A 21477-nucleotide genomic window follows, 5' to 3' on the forward strand; every position below is an offset into this window, starting at 1 on the left:
CTATACTGCCATGTTCCGTTCCACTATACTATACTGCCATGTTCCGTTCCACTATACTATACTATACTGCCATGTTCCGTTCCACTATACTATACTATACTATACTGCCATGTTCCGTTCCACTATACTATACTGCCATGTTCCGTTCCACTATACTATACTATACTGCCATGTTCCGTTCCACTATACTATACTATACTATACTATACTGCCATGTTCCGTTCCACTATACTATACTGCCATGTTCCGTTCCACTATACTATACTGCCATGTTCCGTTCCACTATACTATACTGCCATGTTCCGTTCCACTATACTATACTGCTATGTTCCGTTCCACTATACTATACTGCCATGTTCCGTTCCACTATACTATACTGCCATGTTCAGTTCCACTATACTTTACTGCCATGTTCCACTATACTATACTGCCATGTTCCGTTCCACTATACTATACTGCCATGTTCAGTTCCACTATACTATACTATACTGCTATGTTCCGTTCCACTATACTATACTGCTATGTTCCGTTCCACTATACTATACTGCCATGGTCCGTTCCACTATACTATACTATACTGCCATGTTCCGTTCCACTATACTATACTGCCATGGTCCGTTCCACTATACTATACTGCCATGGTTAGTTCCACTATACTATACTGCCATGTTCAGTTCCACTATACTATACTGCTATGTTCCACTATACTATACTATACTGCCATGTTCCGTTCCACTATACTATACTGCCATGTTCAGTTCCACTATACTATACTGCCATGTTCCACTATACTATACTATACTGCCATGTTCCGTTCCACTATACTATACTGCCATGTTCCGTTCCACTATACTATACTGCCATGTTCCGTTCCACTATACTATACTGCCATGTTCCGTTCCACTATACTATACTGCCATGTTCCGTTCCACTATACTATACTGCCATGTTCAGTTCCACTATACTATACTGCCATGTTCCACTATACTATACTGCCATGTTCAGTTCCACTATACTGCCATGTTCCACTATACTATACTATACTGCCATGTTCCGTTCCACTATACTATACTGCCATGTTCAGTTCCACTATACTATACTGCCATGTTCCACTATACTATACTGCCATGTTCCGTTCCACTATACTATACTGCCATGTTCAGTTCCACTATACTATACTGCCATGGTCCGTTCCACTATACTATACTGCTATGTTCCGTTCCACTATACTATACTGCTATGTTCCGTTCCACTATACTATACTGCTATGTTCCGTTCCACTATACTATACTGCCATGGTCCGTTCCACTATACTATACTATACTGCCATGTTCGGTTCCACTATACTATACTATACTGCCATGTTCCGTTCCACTATACTATACTGCCATGTTCCGTTCCACTATACTATACTATACTGCCATGTTCCGTTCCACTATACTATACTATACTATACTATACTGCCATGTTCCGTTCCACTATACTATACTGCCATGTTCCGTTCCACTATACTATACTGCCATGTTCCGTTCCACTATACTATACTGCCATGTTCCGTTCCACTATACTATACTGCCATGTTCAGTTCCACTATACTATACTGCTATGTTCCGTTCCACTATACTATACTATACTGCCATGTTCGGTTCCACTATACTATACTGCCATGTTCCGTTCCACTATACTATACTGCCATGTTCCGTTCCACTATACTATACTATACTGCCATGTTCCGTTCCACTATACTATACTATACTGCCATGTTCGGTTCCACTATACTATACTATACTATACTGCCATGTTCCGTTCCACTATACTATACTGCCATGTTCCGTTCCACTATACTATACTGCCATGTTCCGTTCCACTATACTATACTGCCATGTTCCGTTCCACTATACTATACTGCCATGTTCAGTTCCACTATACTATACTGCTATGTTCCGTTCCACTATACTATACTGCCATGTTCCGTTCCACTATACTATACTGCCATGTTCCACTATACTATACTATACTATACTGCCATGTTCCGTTCCACTATACTATACTGCCATGTTCCGTTCCACTATACTATACTGCCATGTTCAGTTCCACTATACTATACTGCCATGTTCCACTATACTATACTATACTGCCATGTTCCGTTCCACTATACTATACTGCCATGTTCAGTTCCACTATACTATACTGCCATGTTCCACTATACTATACTATACTGCCATGTTCCGTTCCACTATACTATACTGCCATGTTCCGTTCCACTATACTATACTGCCATGTTCCACTATACTATACTGCCATGGTCCGTTCCACTATACTATACTGCCATGTTCCACTATACTATACTGCCATGGTCCGTTCCACTATACTATACTATACTGCCATGTTCCGTTCCACTATACTATACTGCCATGTTCAGTTCCACTATACTATACTGCTATGTACCGTTCCACTATACTATACTATACTGCCATATTCCGTTCCACTATACTATACAGTATGTGTGTGTGTATTATTTATTTATATAGTATATTAGTTATCAATTTATTCTGTGACAACCAACTACTTTAAACCTGCGTGGCAAAAAAAAATATAGTTAAATAATGTAAAAAATTAAAGGTTGTATTAGAAAGAAAAAACCTCAAAAAATACTTTTATACTTGGGTATGTGAAAGTTTGTGTGAGACATAATTGACGAATGATGGTAGGTACAATGGGTGTGTGTGTGTGTATGTATGTATGTATGTATGTATGTGTGTATGTATGTGTATATGTATGTATATATATATATATATATATATATATATATATATATATATATATATATATATATATATATATATATATATAATAATCGGCACTCTGTTATAGATTTAACTTGCCTGGTGCCTTCAACAGCAAATTTGTATCCTTCAAGAAAAGAAGCGGCACTCCAGGACTTGTATAAAGAAGAAGTCACTCTTTATTCATCAATCTACATGGTTTCCTAGCACGGCGCCCATCGCATAAGGCATACGAGGGTATGCGATGTTAGCCGATGGTATACAATTTTAAATTGTATAAGCACCTAATGGGTGTTTTTAATGTTAAAAGCACCCCCACTCCACCCGCACTATCAATGCCAACCTGAAGCGTAGCGAGCCCGCGAGGAGCGGCAGTACGTGTCCTCCGACCTTTTCATACCCCCACTATCCACGTCGGCATGGAGTTGATTTTATATAGTGTGGCGAGAGCACCGAGCCCGAAGCGTGGGCAGCGGACGCGGAATACATGTGAAGTAATGCGCGTCCCCTCGCGGGGCTTGCTGCGCTCACCACACTATATAGCATCAACTCCACGCCGACGTGGATAGTGGGGGTATGAATAGGTCGGAGGACGTGTACCGCTGCCCTTCGCGGGCTCGCTGCGCTTGCCACGCTTCGGGTTGGCGTTGGTAGTGGGGGTGCATTAAACATTGTAAGCACCTATTAAGGTGCTTATACAATTACAAATCGTATAGGGGACAATTTAACATTGAAAAAACCCATTAGGGTGCTTATACAATTTAAAATCGCATTGCTTTGTATGCCATTGTATGTCATATACAATGGTATACAATTTTAAATTGAAAACGATGCCATACGACTGAATATCGTGGGCGCCGTGCTAGGAAACAAGTACCATCTATGTTTCGGTTTTGTGGAAAAAAACGTCATCAGGAATGACAAAACCAAAACGTAGATTGATGAATAGAGTGTGACTTCTTTATACAAGTCCTGGAGTGCCGCTTCTTTTCTTGAAATAAATATATACAGGTTGAGTATCCCCTATCCGAAATGCTCGGGACCGCGAGCATTTCGGATAGGGGAATTTTCCGGTTTTTAGAATATTTTTTTTGAAGCCATACTTACCTGTCCCCTGATGGTCCCCGGGCGTCCCTCGGCGTCCGCGCAGTCCCCGGGCGTCCACAGCAGGCCTCTGGCATCTTCTCCTGGTCTCCAGCGGTCCCAGGTGTGAGCGTGCAACAGTGTGAGAGATAAAGTGTGTGGCGAGGTGTGTTGTATACTGTGTCTAGTGCAATCTAAGGTGCTGATGAGTTTGGTTGTACCGCTGGTTATTTACAAGTGCGGGACCGTGTGCGCAAAGTGGTGAGAGATATAAAGTATGTGGAAGTCTGTGTCATATTGTGAATATAACCGGGGATGATTTACTGTGTGGGGTTGTGTCTAGATCTGTTGTGTCTAGATTAGTGTGTCAAAGTGTGTGCCTATGTGGGGATAAGAATGTGTTTATGTATCTCGGGTATGTGACAGGTCCGAGTGGTTTATAATGAAAAATCAAAAAAAAAAAAAAATATATATATATAGTTTTGTCATATTCATTTAATTTAAATTAATTTAAATATGTGTGCAAGACCAGGACAAGGGTTTGCACACACCGTCTGTCCACGAAACAGATGTGTTGTCCACGGCAGAGCCGTGTCCTTTTCTACAAAAAATCTGTATTAATAAACAATTTCACGATAGTTATGTCTAAATTGGCAAAAAAGATATTTTAACTGTTGTCTTGCTATATACCATTGTAACCAAAACATTATCAAAACATTATCAAAAAATCGGGAAGATATGTTCCCAAGCAGTGTTCAGTCTGTGTTGTTCCAAACGTCATAACAGAGTCTGTGGTCCATGTAAGGTCTAGCCACCAGGTTAATGAACTGGTTGATATGTATACATTGGCACACTCTTGGCTCAGACCCCCCTGGACGTGTATATAGTCCAGGTGATGGTCTTATTCATCGCCTGAGTGTGCTGTCTGCATCTGTAATTATGTTGGTTTCCATGGGATGGCGATGTTCTTCTACTGCCTCCATGCCCATCGTGCCGGTTGCTATGGAGGTCTATATCTGACCTCTGTGGGTAGCACACTCTTGGCTCAAGCCTTCTGGACCCTTGTATTGTCCAGTGTCAGGCATCATTCATCGCCCAAGTGCACTTATCCATACATCATAGTCCAGTTTGTCTCGTTGCCGGGAGTTCAGTCTCGCATCTTCTGCTGCGTTCACCTCAGAAAGTTGGATAGAGGGTTGTTCTCATTCATCCCCTTAGGGGATAGTGTGTCCAAAACATGGATCCATCTGCTTTCTTCAGAAGGAGTGCTCTATTCCCACCCCTAGGTGGTGGTGGAATCCAGTCAATCAGCCGACAACGTAGTGTGGTGGTTTGGTGCCCTGCTTGTAGGAAATGTCTGGGTACAGGTTGCTCTGCCTTTTTAGTTTCGATGGCAACACGTATCGCATACCTGTGGTTTGCCATTCTCTCCCTGAACTTCCTTGTGGTCATGCCTACGTAGGCTAGCCCACAAGGACAATTCAGGAGATAAATGACATGATCCAATTGGCAGTGTAACCTGTGTTTTATCTTTATGGGACGTCCTGTATGGGGGTGAGGAAATGTTGGGCCGGTTTTCATGCTGCTGCATGTGATGCAGCCGGTGCAACGAAAACAACCCATCTTCTTGATGCTAAGCCATGCCGTCTGCTTTGGTTCACTGGGATGCACCATGGGTCGCATCAATAATTGTTTCAGGTTAGGCCCCTTCTTGTATGCCATCATGGGTGGGCCGGTGTTTTGTAGTTTTAAATTCTTGTCGCTGGCAACGATGAGCCAGTGTTGTTGTAGGCTCTGTTGTGTCCGGTGTGCGACGTTATCGAACGTGCTAACGAAGATCATTCTATCCTTTGTGTCACCTTTCTTAGGTGCAGAAGTCGGTTTCTTTGAGTTTCGGTAGGCTTTCTGTCGGCATCTTGTAATGGTCTTGTTCGAATAGCCTCTCTCTCTAAACTTCTCTGCCATCTTATCCAGTTGTTTCTCCATTATTCTGGAGTCTGTGTTGTTGCGTATCACTCTCATGAACTGAGAGACTGGTAGATTCTCTTTCAGAGTCGGTGGATGTTGGCTGGAGCTGAGTAGGAGGGTGTTACGGTCCGTGCTCTTGTGGAACAGGTTGGTGTTGAATTTATTTCCATCATGGGTGATATTAATGTCCAGAAAATGAATTGATGATTCTTCAACTTGGTATGTAAACCTGATGGGGTGCGGTTTCTGGTTCAGGGTGTCTACCATTTCAATGAACTCTGCTTGAGTCCCTGTCCACACAATAAAAATGTCATCGATGAAGCGCTTGTACAGTTTCATTTTCGGATGATATATGGGAAAGATGTGCGTTGTCTCGTCTCGTAATCAATCATATACAGTCCTGCGTAGGACGGGGCCAGGTTCGACCCCATTGCTGTTCCCGCTTGTTGGACATAATATGCATCGAGATACAGGAAATGGTTGCATTTGAGTACCAGTTCTGCCAGTTCGGTTAGGAATGCAGTGGGTGGTTCTCGTGTGGTTCTCCCCTGCAGTGCTTCTCTGAGTGTCCTTAGGCCATCATCATGGGGGATCACTGTGTACAGAGAGTTTACGTCCATAGTTGCTAGAAGAATCTGTTCACCTCCGATGTCTATCTCAAGTAATCTGTCCATAAAATCTGCGGTGTCACGAATGTAACTTTCGCCCAATCGGACTAGGGGTTGCAAAAATGAGTCGACATATTTGGCCAATGGCTGGATGAGGGATCCACGAGCAGATATGATATATATTTATATATGTATATATATTCTATCTCTATCCAATAGGGAGCGCACTCACCAGACTTTTTCAGAGTCCTTTGTTTAAAAAGCAAGACTTTAATAGTACATCTTTAGAAGGTTAGTCGACGTTTCAGGTCCACATCTGACTGTGTGTGTGTGTGTGGGGGGGGGGGGGCACGGCACACAGCCTCTGCTGCTGTGTGCTGTACTGTGCAGGCAGCAGCGGAGGCAGGGAGGAGACGAATGGATGCCTGTGTGTGGCATCCATTCACCACACGGTTGGGGGGGGCGGGGGTTTGGCTAGCGGTGCATGGAGGCAGGGGGCAACCCAGCAGCTTACCTTGGTGCTGGGCTTGCCCCCAGCATGGCGATCGGCGGTCCCAACACTTGAAGATGATGTCATCTCCAAGCGTTGCCCCTGTGTAAGCAGGAAAAATCCTGGATCCAACCTGAATTGGAACAGTGTTCCAAATACTGGGTCGGATCTGGGATTTTTATGTGAAAGGGGTTATTTAGTAACAACAGCTGGATGTTGTTAAACCATTACAGATTCCATTCTGTGGACGTTAATGTTGGGCAATGAGTGTTTGTGTGTGTGTGTGTGTGTGTGTGTGTGTGTGTGTGTGTATAATATAAGCATTTTGTCCACAATTATTTAAACTTATGGCAAAATACAACCCATGTGCCCAGGGAGACAATATTTATTGTTCATTATCTGTGCGTTTTAGCTTGAATTTTTTTGTTGTTGTTTTAGAACGCTGCCCTTTTCACTTCAGAGAGTTCAACACGCATCTACGAAATAAATTTTAAAAATTCCATTCGTTTCAATGGGAACGCATGGCGGTTGGCAAGCATTTACGTGTGCAGTTAACACATGCGTTTGGGTTGCCTTGAAAATTTTTATAAACTTCCTGTTTTCAGACGGGAAGCTCGCACGTGCAGAAGGGTGTGACTGGCATTATGGATGCCGAGAAGCTGACCAACTCCATGCAAGTACACCCAAAGCTTTACGATGACACCCGTACCCACCATTACAGCCGGAATAAAACTGAAGGCAACTGGGAGACTGCCTACCAAGAGGAGGTTCCAAATTGGGAGTCCCTTTCTCAACTGGAAAGAAGTACAAAGGGTATTTGTTAATGCTTATATATATCGGTGTGGTTTTTTATAGTCTCTGACCTATACTATCCTGTGCATGTTTCCTATCAATGTTAACTTTATTTAATAGCTAATCATGCATGTTCATACTTTTTCTAATTACCAATACACGTTGCCAACTTCCCTGACACCTTGCATGCATGATTCCAAACCTTGTTCTTCTGTAAATGGAAAAAGAACATCATCAATTTTTTTTTTTCAACTTTCAAATAAAAATCTGTGTTTGTTTTTTTAAACAGTCCGAGAACTGCATGTGAAGTGGCGGACGTTTAAGGATGGGTTCCGGAAGGATCTTCATGCTTCCTCCTCTGCACCGATCGGCTATGTAGCACACAAACTTAAGGGTGCACCCACTGTTTCTGCAGCTTGTGTTCCTTAAACCCAGAATGGAGCTTCGCGAGCATGTATTTGATTATGGTCAATATATTATTATTGGAAAAAAAAGAACCCACACATAAGTCACGATTGACGACATTGATGGATATCCCAACAACTGTCATTTCCGCTACCATTGGCTCAGTGGAAGCATCACGTTTATTTGGCAACCCCGATGAGAACCTACCAACGTAGTCATTTAGAGAAGCAATCTCCTGTAACTTCCAGTACATTGGCAGGACACCCTCCACATGGGAAAAATAACCCAGTTGACAACTGGTCCACGCCCAGCTACATTCGTTCCACATCATTAAGTGCTTGAAAGAAGATTTGCAAAGTCACATATTTTCCGTGTTTCCTTATAACCACCCTAAGAAGATTAGTAATGTTTGTGGTGTAACAGCTTGACGGGCGATGTAAGAAAGTTCGAGCCTGGTTGATAAGTTATCCCGAGCCATTTTCCAGTTATTAGCAGTCCCAGGAAGATTCCTACACTGCTATGGACAATTAAGACTCTAGATCTTAAATGTGTTTCCAGTTCTGGAGTTTTGTTACATGTGTTCCGTGTCTGCTATGCATCGTACAATTTCACTGTTTGCTACCGGTGCAATGGCCAATCAACGCGTGCTTGCCAAATCCTACCTCAATTTCCAGCATTTGGTCTACCTGGTAAAAATATGCATGGTCAGAGATGGCTTCCATAAACCACATCTCCTGGGGGTTCCGTAACAAGCGCTGTAACCTTTTTGTTAATGAACAGGACAAATTTCTGTATATTTCAGTCTTTAAAAATGTGTATGTTAGGTTAGTAATATAGTGTTACATTTTGTTATTCTATGTAAGAACATCTTTCACCAGGTCAGGATTATTTGTTTCCCGTTACTGATGTATGCAATCTGTATAAACAGTATTCTAACATTATAATTCATGTGAAATAGCATAAAACGCAAGTTTAAAGTTGTTACACAGCGTTCTTAAAAGGGTTGCGCTGTTTACCCTTGTTTGCATTGAGTTTCTTTTTTACTGCATACGTCCGATGTTACTATGTGAGTAAAACAAAAACAAACAAAAAACATTCCGTTAACCTGAGAGCCATTGTGATAAAAAAAAAAAATTCTTGTTTACGGTATGTAGATCTGAAGGTAGTACGTCCTAAAGATATGTTATGTTATAGATCATACTATGGTTTTGTTTTATTTATTGTTTATAATAAAAGAAATGGAACACGTTGGCTTCTAGTTATTTTAATTTTACAAATACAAACCAAGGCAACATAACACTTCTCGTAATGGCAAGATAGTGGGTGTGGTGGAAATTAGTATTCATTTTCTTATTCCTTCATCATTTTGACCTGTCTGGCAACATTTTTTATACCCGGGACATATTGTCTTCTACAATCCTTTTACACAGCCATCAAGTTTATGGACCGGTGGTATCACTACGTTGTGGTCAAGATGCCGAAAGATCATTCATCAACTCACTTAGCTTTGCCGGGAAAATATAATAAAGCCAATGTTGGCTGTAAACATTTAAGAATGTTAATCATTGATTCCTGGTAGTGGGTTCTTTTGGTTGCAAATTATAACCAATATTTACATTTCTGTCCCTTTTGGACAGAAGTTTATTAGCATAGTTGCGGCAAGCCCCATTCTCTCCTAGTAGTAATGCCATTGCTAGTTGTAGTAGCCATTGCTACCACCAAGTGTTTTTTTTTTTGGGGGGGGGGGGGGCTTGTGTTAATAGTTTTAAGAAGCGACTGTCAACGCCAGTGGCGTAAGTTCATCCCAGGTGCCCGGAGGCAAGATAAATAATGCTGCCCCCCAAATAGCTCAATCAGTAAGGTGTCTGTCTCCAGTAAGACAGGTTTTGGGTTCTAAAACAGGGTGTGACACTTTAGAAAAGGGTTATGAGAAAGAAGCAATGTCAGTGGCCGTAAATGAACTGATTCTAATTGGCGCAGGGGAGGATAGGTACCCCCTTGGGAGCAGGAGCCTGGTGGCAGGTGACTTCATTGCCTCCGAGAGTTAAGGAGCCCATACACGCTCCATTTTCGGCGGCTCCGTTTTGTACTATGCGATGCGCGCTCCCGCGCATCACATAGTACGGTACAAAAAGTATGTGCTGCACATACAATGTTTACCTAGTACAAAAAGTATCGGATCGCAGTGCATGCACACTGCATGCACTAGGGATGCGATCCGATACGATGTGTGCTGTTTCAGCACAGAACGGCTCCGTTAAACGGACCGTGTATGGGGGGAGGGGGGGGGGGCTTTAGGCCTCTAGCTCACACCATCTCCGAAGTCTCCGATTTCTGTGGAAACGAACGGAGATGCTCATGTCTTCTAGAAATCTGCTGCATAAAGGGGACAGCACCAATTGTTGCATCTTCAGAACAGCTCTGATGGCCCAAAACGTAAGATTTTCAGACAAAGCATAGCTTTGTAAGGTTAACATGGAGCAAATTGTTATCATTATGCCACAATTGAAAGACTCGCACTAATTAAGCTAGGCAAACAATTGCATATGAGGTACAGACTAGAAGGCGATACTGTATAGGTCACAGTCATTAAATACGATTCAATTGGGAAGATTTGTGATGGAAATTCAATTAGTGGGCATAGAGAAATGTAGCTGCACCCAGTGGCATCTAGAGGGAGGGCAGGTACTACAGTATTTGCTGGGCTTGGGTCTGTTGGAGGGGCCTGGATCCCGCTCCCCCTGTTGCAGAGCCAGACATTGGAGGAGAGAGATGCCAGGCTGCTGCCGCAGCACAGCCTCTCTCCCCAGCTCAGCACACGCTGCTCAGTGCAATGCGTTGAGCTGGGGGGAGAGACAGCTGCAGCAGCTGCCTGTCTTCTATCTCACTCTCTTTTTTTCACAGGTGTGGCCATGCCCCCTCTTTTTTTACGGGGCCTGGCCAACCTGTCGGTGCCCCTGGCTGCACACACAGCTTCTGTGGTGCACATAAAGCCAATTACATTTTGCAATTACATAGATCTCTTCACGCCTTGGATATTCAATATGGGGTGAAAAAAACGGTGCAATCCTCTACCATAAAATTCCATTTCTGTGTTCTGTAGTGGCTCCATCCAATGCGAAAATAACCTACACAGGCCTGGCCAACCCGTGGCTCTCCAGCATGCATAGCCACAGTTTTAACATTCCCTAACTGCCAACCTATAGCACAGCATGCTGGAACTTGTGGTTTCAAAACAGCTGGAGCGCCACAGGTTGGCCTGGTCTGACCTACAGTGATCCTTCAGGTGGGAAAATTGCCCTCCAATTTTTTTATTCAACATAATGACCTGGAATGTTAACCTATATAAGAAATATAATCCTTTATTTTTATTTTATTTTTTGTGGACAACATTTGAATTTATATAACAAATCTGAGCGACACTGGTATTTTTTCTGGATATTTTGAACATCTCTCAGATGTTGGTACTCAAGGGTTAAGTGTATTTGTATTCCATGGTGGCAAAAATTACAAACTGTACTTTGTCTTGAAGTAACAAGCACAGATTACAGGTGTGTGTGTGTGTGTGTGTGTATGTATTTTTGTGTGTGTGTATATGTGTGTGTGTGTGTGTATGTGTATGTATTTATGTGTGTGTGTGTGTGTGTGTGTATATGTATATATATATATATATATATAATTATACACACACAAGGAGCTCTTCTCTTTCAGCACCAGCTCTCGCCAGATCCCCTCTGCTAGCGGTGAGGCACGCCATCTGATGGGGACGCGCCCCTCTGTCACCTGACGGCGGAGAGCAGAATCCCTGCCCGTCTCTGCTTCAGGGAGATGGGCAGGGTTAGGGGGGGGGCTGCGGGCACCGAGGGGTGAGCGGTGGGGAGGCGTCAGTGGTCTCAGACGGAATGGGGCGCGCGCCCCTTCTGTCTGATGGCGGGTCTTGGCGATAGAATAGTGTACATACATACAGTTGCTAAATAGAAGGGCACTCACCAGGACTTCCCAAAAATATAAAAGAAATCCAGCTGCACAAAATTGAAAGTCCCAGTTTGCACGCATGTATACTAAACTTCAGCGCTAACGAGCCTCCACAGTATCCACGCTTTCAGGTCTCCCAATTGTACTCTAGTCGGATTACACCATCCACTCGATTCAAGCCTCGTTCTGCTGTCAGATCTGCTTGTGCCTCACCAGCTTAGCCTCTTTAGCATAGCAATAAATACTCTACAGACCTCTAATTGGTCAAACTTCCCATTAAACTCATTAACTTTCTCTACATCTAAAAGATGAGATAATATTACACAAAATAGAAGTTCTCCATAATAAATTTATATTTATTAATATTATATATAATTGTAGTTCTAAAACAAAATCTATATATAAAGAGATTTTCTATAGATACAATTTTTTAATTTAAAAAAATATTTAAATAGAAATCCTAGATTATAAGTGTGTTTCCATCACAAATTCAAATCCATTCATATAACATTAAACAAATCATAAAATACATATTTATAAAACGTATTGCCATAGAATATATTCTAATAAAAATATGTAACTTCATATACAACGAACTAGGGAAAATGAAGCGCTGAACGAATCAGAACAATGTTGCACACTTCTTTTAAACCCTTTGGACATAAAAGGGTTTGGCGTATAAGTCCCAAAAAGTTCTCGCTGGGCTAATTATCGTTTTCTACCTCCACCCCTTTTGATCTACAACTAAATGCTCTATACACTTAACTAATTGGATCGAAGTGAACAAGAAGTTTTGGCATTCCTAAAATTGCCTAGGTATAGCCGGTGATACGTAACCATATTTTTTCTATATATATTTCTCATGTTACATCTTGCAAGTCTTTGGTCTTTGTCTTGCCTATATACTTTTTTTCCCCATAGTGAAAAAAAAGGGGTATTTTGCACAAAACACCTTTTGGCGCAGTGAATATGTACAATAAAAATTTATTACAGTAAGAAATGCGTATATATTGGCATACAGTCACATGAAAGAACGAGAAAACGGACAGATAGTGGAAAAATATAAGTGAGTTCCACATAAAAGAAAAGTTCATACCCACAGATGGTGGTGAGTGTCAGGATGATTTTGAGATGATAGCGTTACGAATACTACTCCCTTTGTTGATACTTGGCAGGCAGTGGTACCAACGCGTTTCAAGCTAAAGAGCATTGAAAAAGCTTGAAACAACTGCCTGCCATTGACTTGCCTGCTGTACCACACTTGGGACTCATCTTTACTAACAAGCTTGTGAATTTCAACAAAGGGAGTAGTATTTGGAAGTCTCTATAGTCTCCAAACCCTATAGTTTGACATTTTACTAAAATCTTCTATTTTCCGCTTTTCGTCTTTTCTGGATCAAAATTTTTTTTTTTCTATCCTTATGAGCGTATATAGACATACAGGGTGAGCATGAAAAAAAGCCTTCAATATTTCTTTTAACCTCTTACTGTATACTTCTACTTGTTCGGGTACTTGTTCCTTCTTACCCGGGTCAACTGTGAAAAGGGGCTTTTCTTTTTTCATTTGACAACGTAGAGTACTGTTGCTAGTCACATTTTTTTATATACACGTATACTGTTTTAATCCTTTTTATATTGTGGGCACCAATCTAGTAGAGACCAAGTCTATAAACCCAATTTCTTTCCTTCCTGGAATCTTTAGGTAAACCTTACATTAAACTCATTACGGTTTCAATAATTTACCGATTTCAGTGAATACCAGTCTATTCCTCTTCCAGATGATCATTCCGTCGTCTTTTAATCTTATATCATTTTATATTTTCTCTAGCAGGGTTTTCACCATGAATATATTTTTCTTCCTAGGCACCTACATATAAATTTGCCAGACTTGGTGCAAAGGTGGTTCCCCTTGCGGCCCCGCTGATTATATTACACCCCTTTTGAATTCACAACTTTTATTATTCAATATGAAATACAAACAATCCATTCTAAAATCTTTAACCTTCTCAACCAAATTTAACTAAAGTGTAAGTTTTTGGAAGAGTGTGATAATGTAGATAGCAACCAATCGGATTCTACTTATGAATCTAGCACCTTCTATAAGATATTAGCTAGAATCTGATTGTCCATTTTACAGATTTTTGAGTATAGAGTTTCTGCAACAATGGCACCCCAACAGTGTCCATCTTCCCAGACATAATTGTCAAAAAGCTGTAAAATACCACTTGGATCTTTCAATATATGATCTCAAGCCCTTAATATACAAGAAAGAGGAAAAAAGGAAGGTTTTATTACCTGTCAAACTACTTTCATTATTTGTCAAATACAGTGTGGAATTGGGAAAAAAGGTATATATTGTAAGACAGAGACAGATTCATATGCTGGAGTATATGAGAAATATAAAATATAGGTTACTAGTAGTAGTATACCTAAGCACTTTCAGCAATACCACAACTCTTTGTTGGATACATTTAGCTTTAAGGGTATAGAGCATGTTAATGTATATCAGTGGTCTCCAACCTTTTTTTAGGGGGCGTGAGCTACTTAAGACAAAATAAACCATCTGAAGAGCTACTAAAATGTATAAAATAAAAAATCTGGATAATAATTAAAAAATGCCCTTTACACATTATGCCACACACTGTAATGCCCCTGACACATGCCACCTACCACCTACCACCTACCACAATGCCCAAACACAATATTCCACACAACGCAATGTCCAATATGCCACATACATACCTCCCAACACTGGAGGCAGAGTAGAAGGGACATCTGCGTGTGCTGAATGTGCCCAAAAAAGGGATCATGACCTACTATCGTGGTACCCAGCTCTGAGAGCTGCTGGCCATACCACCAACCTCTCTGAATAGACTCTGTGCCATATATATATACATGCCACCAGCAGTGCCAGTTACACAATGCCCCAATACCCCCCCAGCAGTCCGATTGTGCTGCCAGTCTAAATAAATACTTTGTCGGTACTGTGTGTGTGTGTGCAACAAAAAAATGGGTGTAGCCACTTGGGGTGCGGCCAATGAAAATGGGGGCGTGATACACATATGCCCCCAATAGTGCAGTGGCAGATATCCATATGCCACTGATAGTGCCAGATACACATATGCCCCCAATGTGCCAGAATTTCACAGCAGCAGCACAACTCACCATTGTTGCTGCTGCTCCCGGAGAGAGGTGAGTCCGGTGACCAAATGCAGTGCTGTCTCCTCCTGCTCCCCCACTTCCCTTCTGAGGGGAGGAGAGCACAGCACATTGCGTGTCTCTTCTTCTCCTCACTGTGTCCCTGCGACTGGGCCGTCAAACAATCAATTTGCTCTCGACCCGCAAGCTCTGATTGGCTTACGGCTACAGGGATACAGTGAGGGGAAGGAGAGATGCTCTCATCCCCTCAGAAGGGAAGCGGGAGATGGACGGGCAGATCGCTACCGGGTGACGGGTTGGCGACCACTGATGTAAATCAACATTGTGGAGATCGAAAACAAAATTTAGCCCATCGAGAATCCTTTTGGATTTATCTAAACACATTCCAAAGGCTTCAAATTAAATTTGTGACATTTGTAAATTTTTTTATGAAGAGATATATATATATATATATATATATATATATGTATAGTAGGTGTGAGATACCGCACTCAATAAACTCCTGGTTCAACTCGGCGGTGCTCCACTTTTAGAGGCAACTAAGTCCCAAATATAACAATATTTTGTGGAAGCAGGCACTCACCATAGGCAATTTTTCAGGGTCGAAGCAAATTTTTTTTATTCAGTCATAGCTGGAGTCGACGTTTCGATCCTCAACAGGGACCTTTGTCAAGACAACAAGTATCCAAAGGACTGGAGGCACAAGACACTGCCTTGTGCCTCCAGTCCTTTGGATACTTGTTGTCTTGACAAAGGTCCCTGTTGAGGATCGAAACGTCGACTCCAGCTATGACTGAATAAAAAAATTTGGTACTTCTTTACTTTCACGGCGCCACGCGTACTTCCGGGTTACGCTCGCCACTAATTAAGTAAAATAAACTAAGTTAACGCCATGCCAACATGGATAGTTCATACCTCCACTATCCATGTTGGCATGGAGTTGATTTTAATTAGCGTGGCGAGCGTAGCGAGCCACCGAGCCCGCAGCGTGGGCGAGCGAAGCGTGCCCCGCAAGGGGACTCTGACGCGCGGCGCCATGCTGGCGCCGTGAAAGTACAGAAGTACCAAAAATTTTGCTTCGACCCTGAAAAATTGCCTATGGTGAGTGCCTGCTTCTACAAAATATTGTTATATATATATATATATATATATATATATATATATATATATATATATATATATATATATATATATATATACTGTATTTTATGCTTTTAATTCAAATTAATATACCGTAAATTAGTTTGAATTTGTGATATAATTTGCACTAAAATCTATTTTTATTTAAATATTTAGCAGTAAACTTTATCTATGGAAAACTGCTCTTTTATAGCTGTATATAATAATACATAAATATGTATAATCTTTCTGCATATTTTGAGCTTTTTCTATATATGATATTGTTTATGGAATAGTATTGTGGAGCATTTGATGTGGAAATAGTTAATGAGGTTCATGTGAAGTTTGTCTAATTGGAGATGTGTGGATAAACTGGTAAGGCACACACAGTTTGGACTGGATACTGTTGGGCAGTGGTTAGTTCTGGCGTTTTATGTATACACGCGTGAAAACTGTGCACTTTATCAAAAATGTTTTTCTTGTATGTGATCTTTTTAAATCTGGTGTGAGAGAAATAAAAGTTATGATATAGTTTAGCTATTTTGAACCCCAATTTTTGCTTTCCAGATTGATCCCTAGAAAAATACTGAGACAAAGGAAGCCGCAATGATCCATTATTTATAACAAATGCTAAATCTATCAGAACTGCAATATCTTGGGAGGACATTTTAAATTGCTGATTTTTAATTACAGGGGTGCTAGGTTGAGTATCCCTTATCCAACATTTTCGGGACCAGAAAAATTTCGAGTAATGGATTATTCTGTATTTTAGAATATTTTTATATTTCAACGATGTATCTTGAGGTATCTCGCATTTATGTTGTACAAACACATCAGACACATGAAATACACACAAATATTTTAGTTGTGCATGAAACAAGGTTTGTGCACTATCTTATATACTTAATTTAAATGCTAAGCAATCATTTTCTTGTACATATTTAGTGCCACCTACATATCATGTCCCCAGTAGTGCCCGTTACAGATGTCCCAGGAGTGCCAGTTACATATCATGTCCTCAGTAGTGCTGTTACAGATGTCCCAGAAGTGCCAGTTATATATCTTGTCCTCCGTAGTGCCAGTTACAGATGTCCCTAGTAGTGCTGTTACAGATGTCCCAGTAGTGCCAGTTACATATCATGTAGTCAGTATTGCCAGCTACAGATGTCCCCAGTAGTGATTTTAGTAAAAAAAATTGCTTTTTTTTTTGCATTTATTTTCTGATAAATAACCAACTTGTGTAGCACATTAATTCCATTAAAAAATAAGCTATATAGCTGTCTGTCGCCACATAGTAATTTATTTTCACTGAATACTTTTACAAATTTGCATAATAGTTTAAGAATTACTTGTATTGGTATAACATTTTCCTTCATTTTTATATTACTGGCACTACCGTGGACATCTGTAGCTGGCAATGCTATGCAGCTGGCACTATGATATGCAGCTGGCACTAAATGTGTGCAAGAAAATGATGGCATTCAAATCCAGTGCCAGACTTAGTACGCAAACTGTGTTTCATGTTTCTAAACCTTGTTTCATGCACAAATAATATATTTTTGTGCATTTCATGCATTTATACAACATAAATGCACTTTTTCACACATAGGTCCTGTCCTCAAGATACCTCATCGAAATATACAAATGGTCAGAGTTATGGAATTATCGTTATCCAAAATGCTTCTGCTCCCGAGCATTTTGGATAAGGGTTAGTCAGGACATATATATGCATTTTATTTGGAATAATACAGGGTTGGCCGGTATAAACCACCTTTGATTAAACCAAATGTGTTTTTTAATGATGTGACTGTGTACAGACACAACGGGATGCAGTCAATTTGCCGGCGGTCGGAATCCCGACCGCCGAAATCCCGACCGCCAAAATCCCGAAACTTTCTCCCTCCGTGGGTGTCCACGACACCCATAGAGGGAGAATAAAATAGCGTGCCGAGCGTAGCGAGGCACCGGGCCCGCTGCGTGGCAAGCACAGCGAGCCCGCAAGGGGGGGGCGCTCCACGTCCCCCCCATGTCGGCATTTCGGCGGTCGGGATTCCGACCGCCGGCATTTCATATGGGACCCGACACAACATAGCGACTTTTTTTTAAAAAAATGCCTATTGTAAGGGAATCCCTGGTATTATTCACCACTCTTGTTGCTTGTGGTCTTCATTTAATTAAGATAAACCCATGCACTAAATCACACACACAATAAAGATATACAGGTGGAGCCTCTCTCCGTGTTGCCGCTAGCTCGCCATGGCACTATAGCTGGTGGACTCGGATTGCCTAAAATGGGGCGCGCAAGCCCCATTCTGGTGTATGGCGTGGGACAGCGGATGATGCAATGGGAGCGGCTCCATCTGAAGGGAGGTGAATCAGATAAGAAAGGTGCTAAATCTGCCTAGCATCAAGTTCTCACCCATAGGATGTGAAAAAAGCCCACAGTTAACACTCACAATCTTAAAGAATAAACAACACCAACGCATTAAACAGATAAACATCTTATGGTTTATCTCATGTTTTCTTCAATTCAAAACCTTGTGACGTCTCTAGTGATAATGCTTAACTCCTTTTTTGTGTTTGTGCGGTTCTCTGAAAAGTACTTTCTGCATGTTTAATTATGTTTAGTCTAAAATTGGTTTTATTGAAAAATTTTATGTAAATCATATCAAAGCCTAATAACTTTGTATTGTTAATGCTATGAAGCATTAAAACATGGTTGATCAAGATTTCTAATACATAGCAATGTTTCACAGTATAATTATAACAAGCAGGATTACATTTTTTTCATTAAAAAGTTAATGAATTTTTTGGGGGGTTAAACCAAAAAAAAGGGTTTTTTATTTTATTTATTTATTTTAAAAAAATATATATTTTTTCCCAGCTCTGGAATAATACAACCCCACCTTATAATAACAATATTATACACAGGCTGTATACAATAGATATTCTACCCACTGCAATTATATTACAAAAATGCTGAATAAAAGTTTAGAAAAAAGCGATGAGACCTTCCTTTTTGTTTTTACGCTTTTATTTATTTTATTTCAGCTGTTTAGTTTTTCTTTTTTTTCTTTTGGGAAACAGCAGAGTTGTGAGCAATGTTGTGTATAGCTAGAGAACATTTTATAGCGAAGAATTATGCGATTTAATAGATATTGTTCAATGTAAATGAATTGCTGTGAAATGTTTCATCAGTCACTCTGAAATAGATTATCCATGTAAATGTATAATGGTGTCCATTTATAATAGATAAGAGGACATATATTAGAGGGTGAGCGTGTTCCATTTTTCTTGGGTCTCAAAGCGGGATCTTAATGACTATCCAAACCACGTGACAGCTGATAGCCAATCGGAAAAATCCGAAATTGCGATAATTTGCCAAAAAGAACCGAGTAAAACCGAATCCGCTACCTTCTATATATACACTTTTTTTACACCATTACAGTATTGTATTGCTGCCTGTGGTGATCACATCATGATGAGTACAGAAACACCACTATACCTGTCCATATTAAACATCTAGGGTGAGATTTAATGTCGCCCAAGTTCAGCGGCAGTGCGAGGTGTCCACCGAACTCAGATGTTTTTTTAAAGGGCAATTAACTTACAACGCAAAACCATGTTTGTAAGTTAATTCCCCTTTAAAAAAGTCAGAGGTCGGCGGACATCTCTCACTGCCGCTGAACTCAGGTGGCATTAAATCTCGTCCATTGTGTTCTTGTACGTGATTTTATATACAAAGCTTAGGTTCAAGTTTGTCCAAACGTTTATTCCTTGTTTGATTTCATCCACTTAATGATACTGTTTCTTATTTCCACACTAGAGTCCTCATAGCCTTACCATGAGAACCAGCGGAAGCCCAAAATTTGCCATGAAAACGCGTCAAGCTTTTTACCTACATACCACAAAGCTGACCAGGATTGCTCGGCGGATATGCCGAGATATCTTCCGTCCGCAATATGCTGCCCGACATCCGTACATGCCCATCAACAGTGCCGCAATCAAAGCCGAGTGTAAGTATTTATGAACGGAGAATATTTTTTACAAAGTAAAAATTTGTGTTTCTAACCTGATATTTTTATTTTGCAAATTTTACATTTTCTAAATGGAGAATACAGTCATGAAAACAGTGTTGCTTCAATGTTACGTACCTGGTTTGGTTATTGGCTTATCAGAGGTTTCCAAATTCTGCCATTACAATCCAGGTTTTAGGATATCCATGCTTGAGCACAGATGTCTTAATTAGTACAGTACCTCTGTCACTCCAAATCTGGATTCAAGCATGGATATCCTTAAAATCTTTCGATAAGGAAACTTGCTTATCAAGAACTGAGCTACGTAGGGGAGCAGTGAATCATCAATTTGCTAATAACGACCATTTGTTATGACAAATTCTTCAATTCATCCAATGTGGACCCACTACCTCGCTAGTCACTAGCGACATTCCCCGTCCTCTGTACATGAAGCCCAATCTGGGGGTGTCACTAGCAATATCATGCTGCCGAATGCAAATTAAATGTCTTGGTCATATTTATACCCCTTTCACACGGGTCCGACCCAACAGAAACCCAACAATTAACTGAGTCCGAGGTGCTGTGTGAAAGGGCTTTAAGTGTTGTCCTATTGTACAGCCATTTCTCGAGCCATATCTCTAAAACTAGGTGGGGGGTACTCATAAAATTTTAAATCTGATCTCCATAAATTAATAAGATTCCTGTTTTTGCAGTTATTTTTTTTTTTATGCCAAAAATTCACTTTTTTTTTACAGGGATGGATAATATTAAAGGTTGCTGCCCTTGGACTCTAACACATTCCCCCCAGACTCGGCCAATGGCACTGCTATTATTAAAATGAAACCTGAGAACAGCATTTAGTTGCTGTCTCCATTTTCTTCCTCTTTGGTGGTTCAGCTTTTTCATAACAGCAACCACTGAGTATCTTGACTGCACAGTGTCGCAGTATAATGGCATCCCACCAGACACTGTCCCAGAGCTGCAGCTGCTGGATGAAGAAGGAGCCGAGTGATTGGGTCAGCCGCCAAGGCTCCATTGTACTCATTTCTAACATAAGCGACTCGGATTGGTTGGGT

At 40.9% G+C, this 21477-nt stretch overlaps 1 protein-coding gene across 12 annotated transcripts in view; it reads left to right on the forward strand.

Annotated features, from left to right (window-relative positions):
• Positions 1-21477, forward strand: part of MTA1 (metastasis associated 1) — a 180755-nt gene that overhangs the window by 100917 nt on the left and 58361 nt on the right. For 11 of the 12 annotated variants that reach the window (XR_014466106.1, XM_083165822.1, XM_083165824.1 and 8 more), the window contains one exon: positions 20212-20401. Coding sequence is in view for 11 of the 12 variants with exons in the window: in XM_083165822.1 (XP_083021948.1) it covers positions 20212-20401 (190 nt within the window). In the remaining variant the exon portion in view is untranslated. Of the gene's footprint in view, positions 1-7540; positions 7749-8016; positions 9384-20211; positions 20402-21477 lie in introns of those variants that run through there. The other variant, XM_083165829.1, reaches the window with a different exon arrangement.

The sequence above is a fragment of the Crinia signifera genome, chromosome 12, assembly GCF_055691185.1.
Source record: "Crinia signifera chromosome 12, ASM5569118v1, whole genome shotgun sequence".
Classification (NCBI taxonomy): Eukaryota; Metazoa; Chordata; class Amphibia; order Anura; family Myobatrachidae; genus Crinia; species Crinia signifera.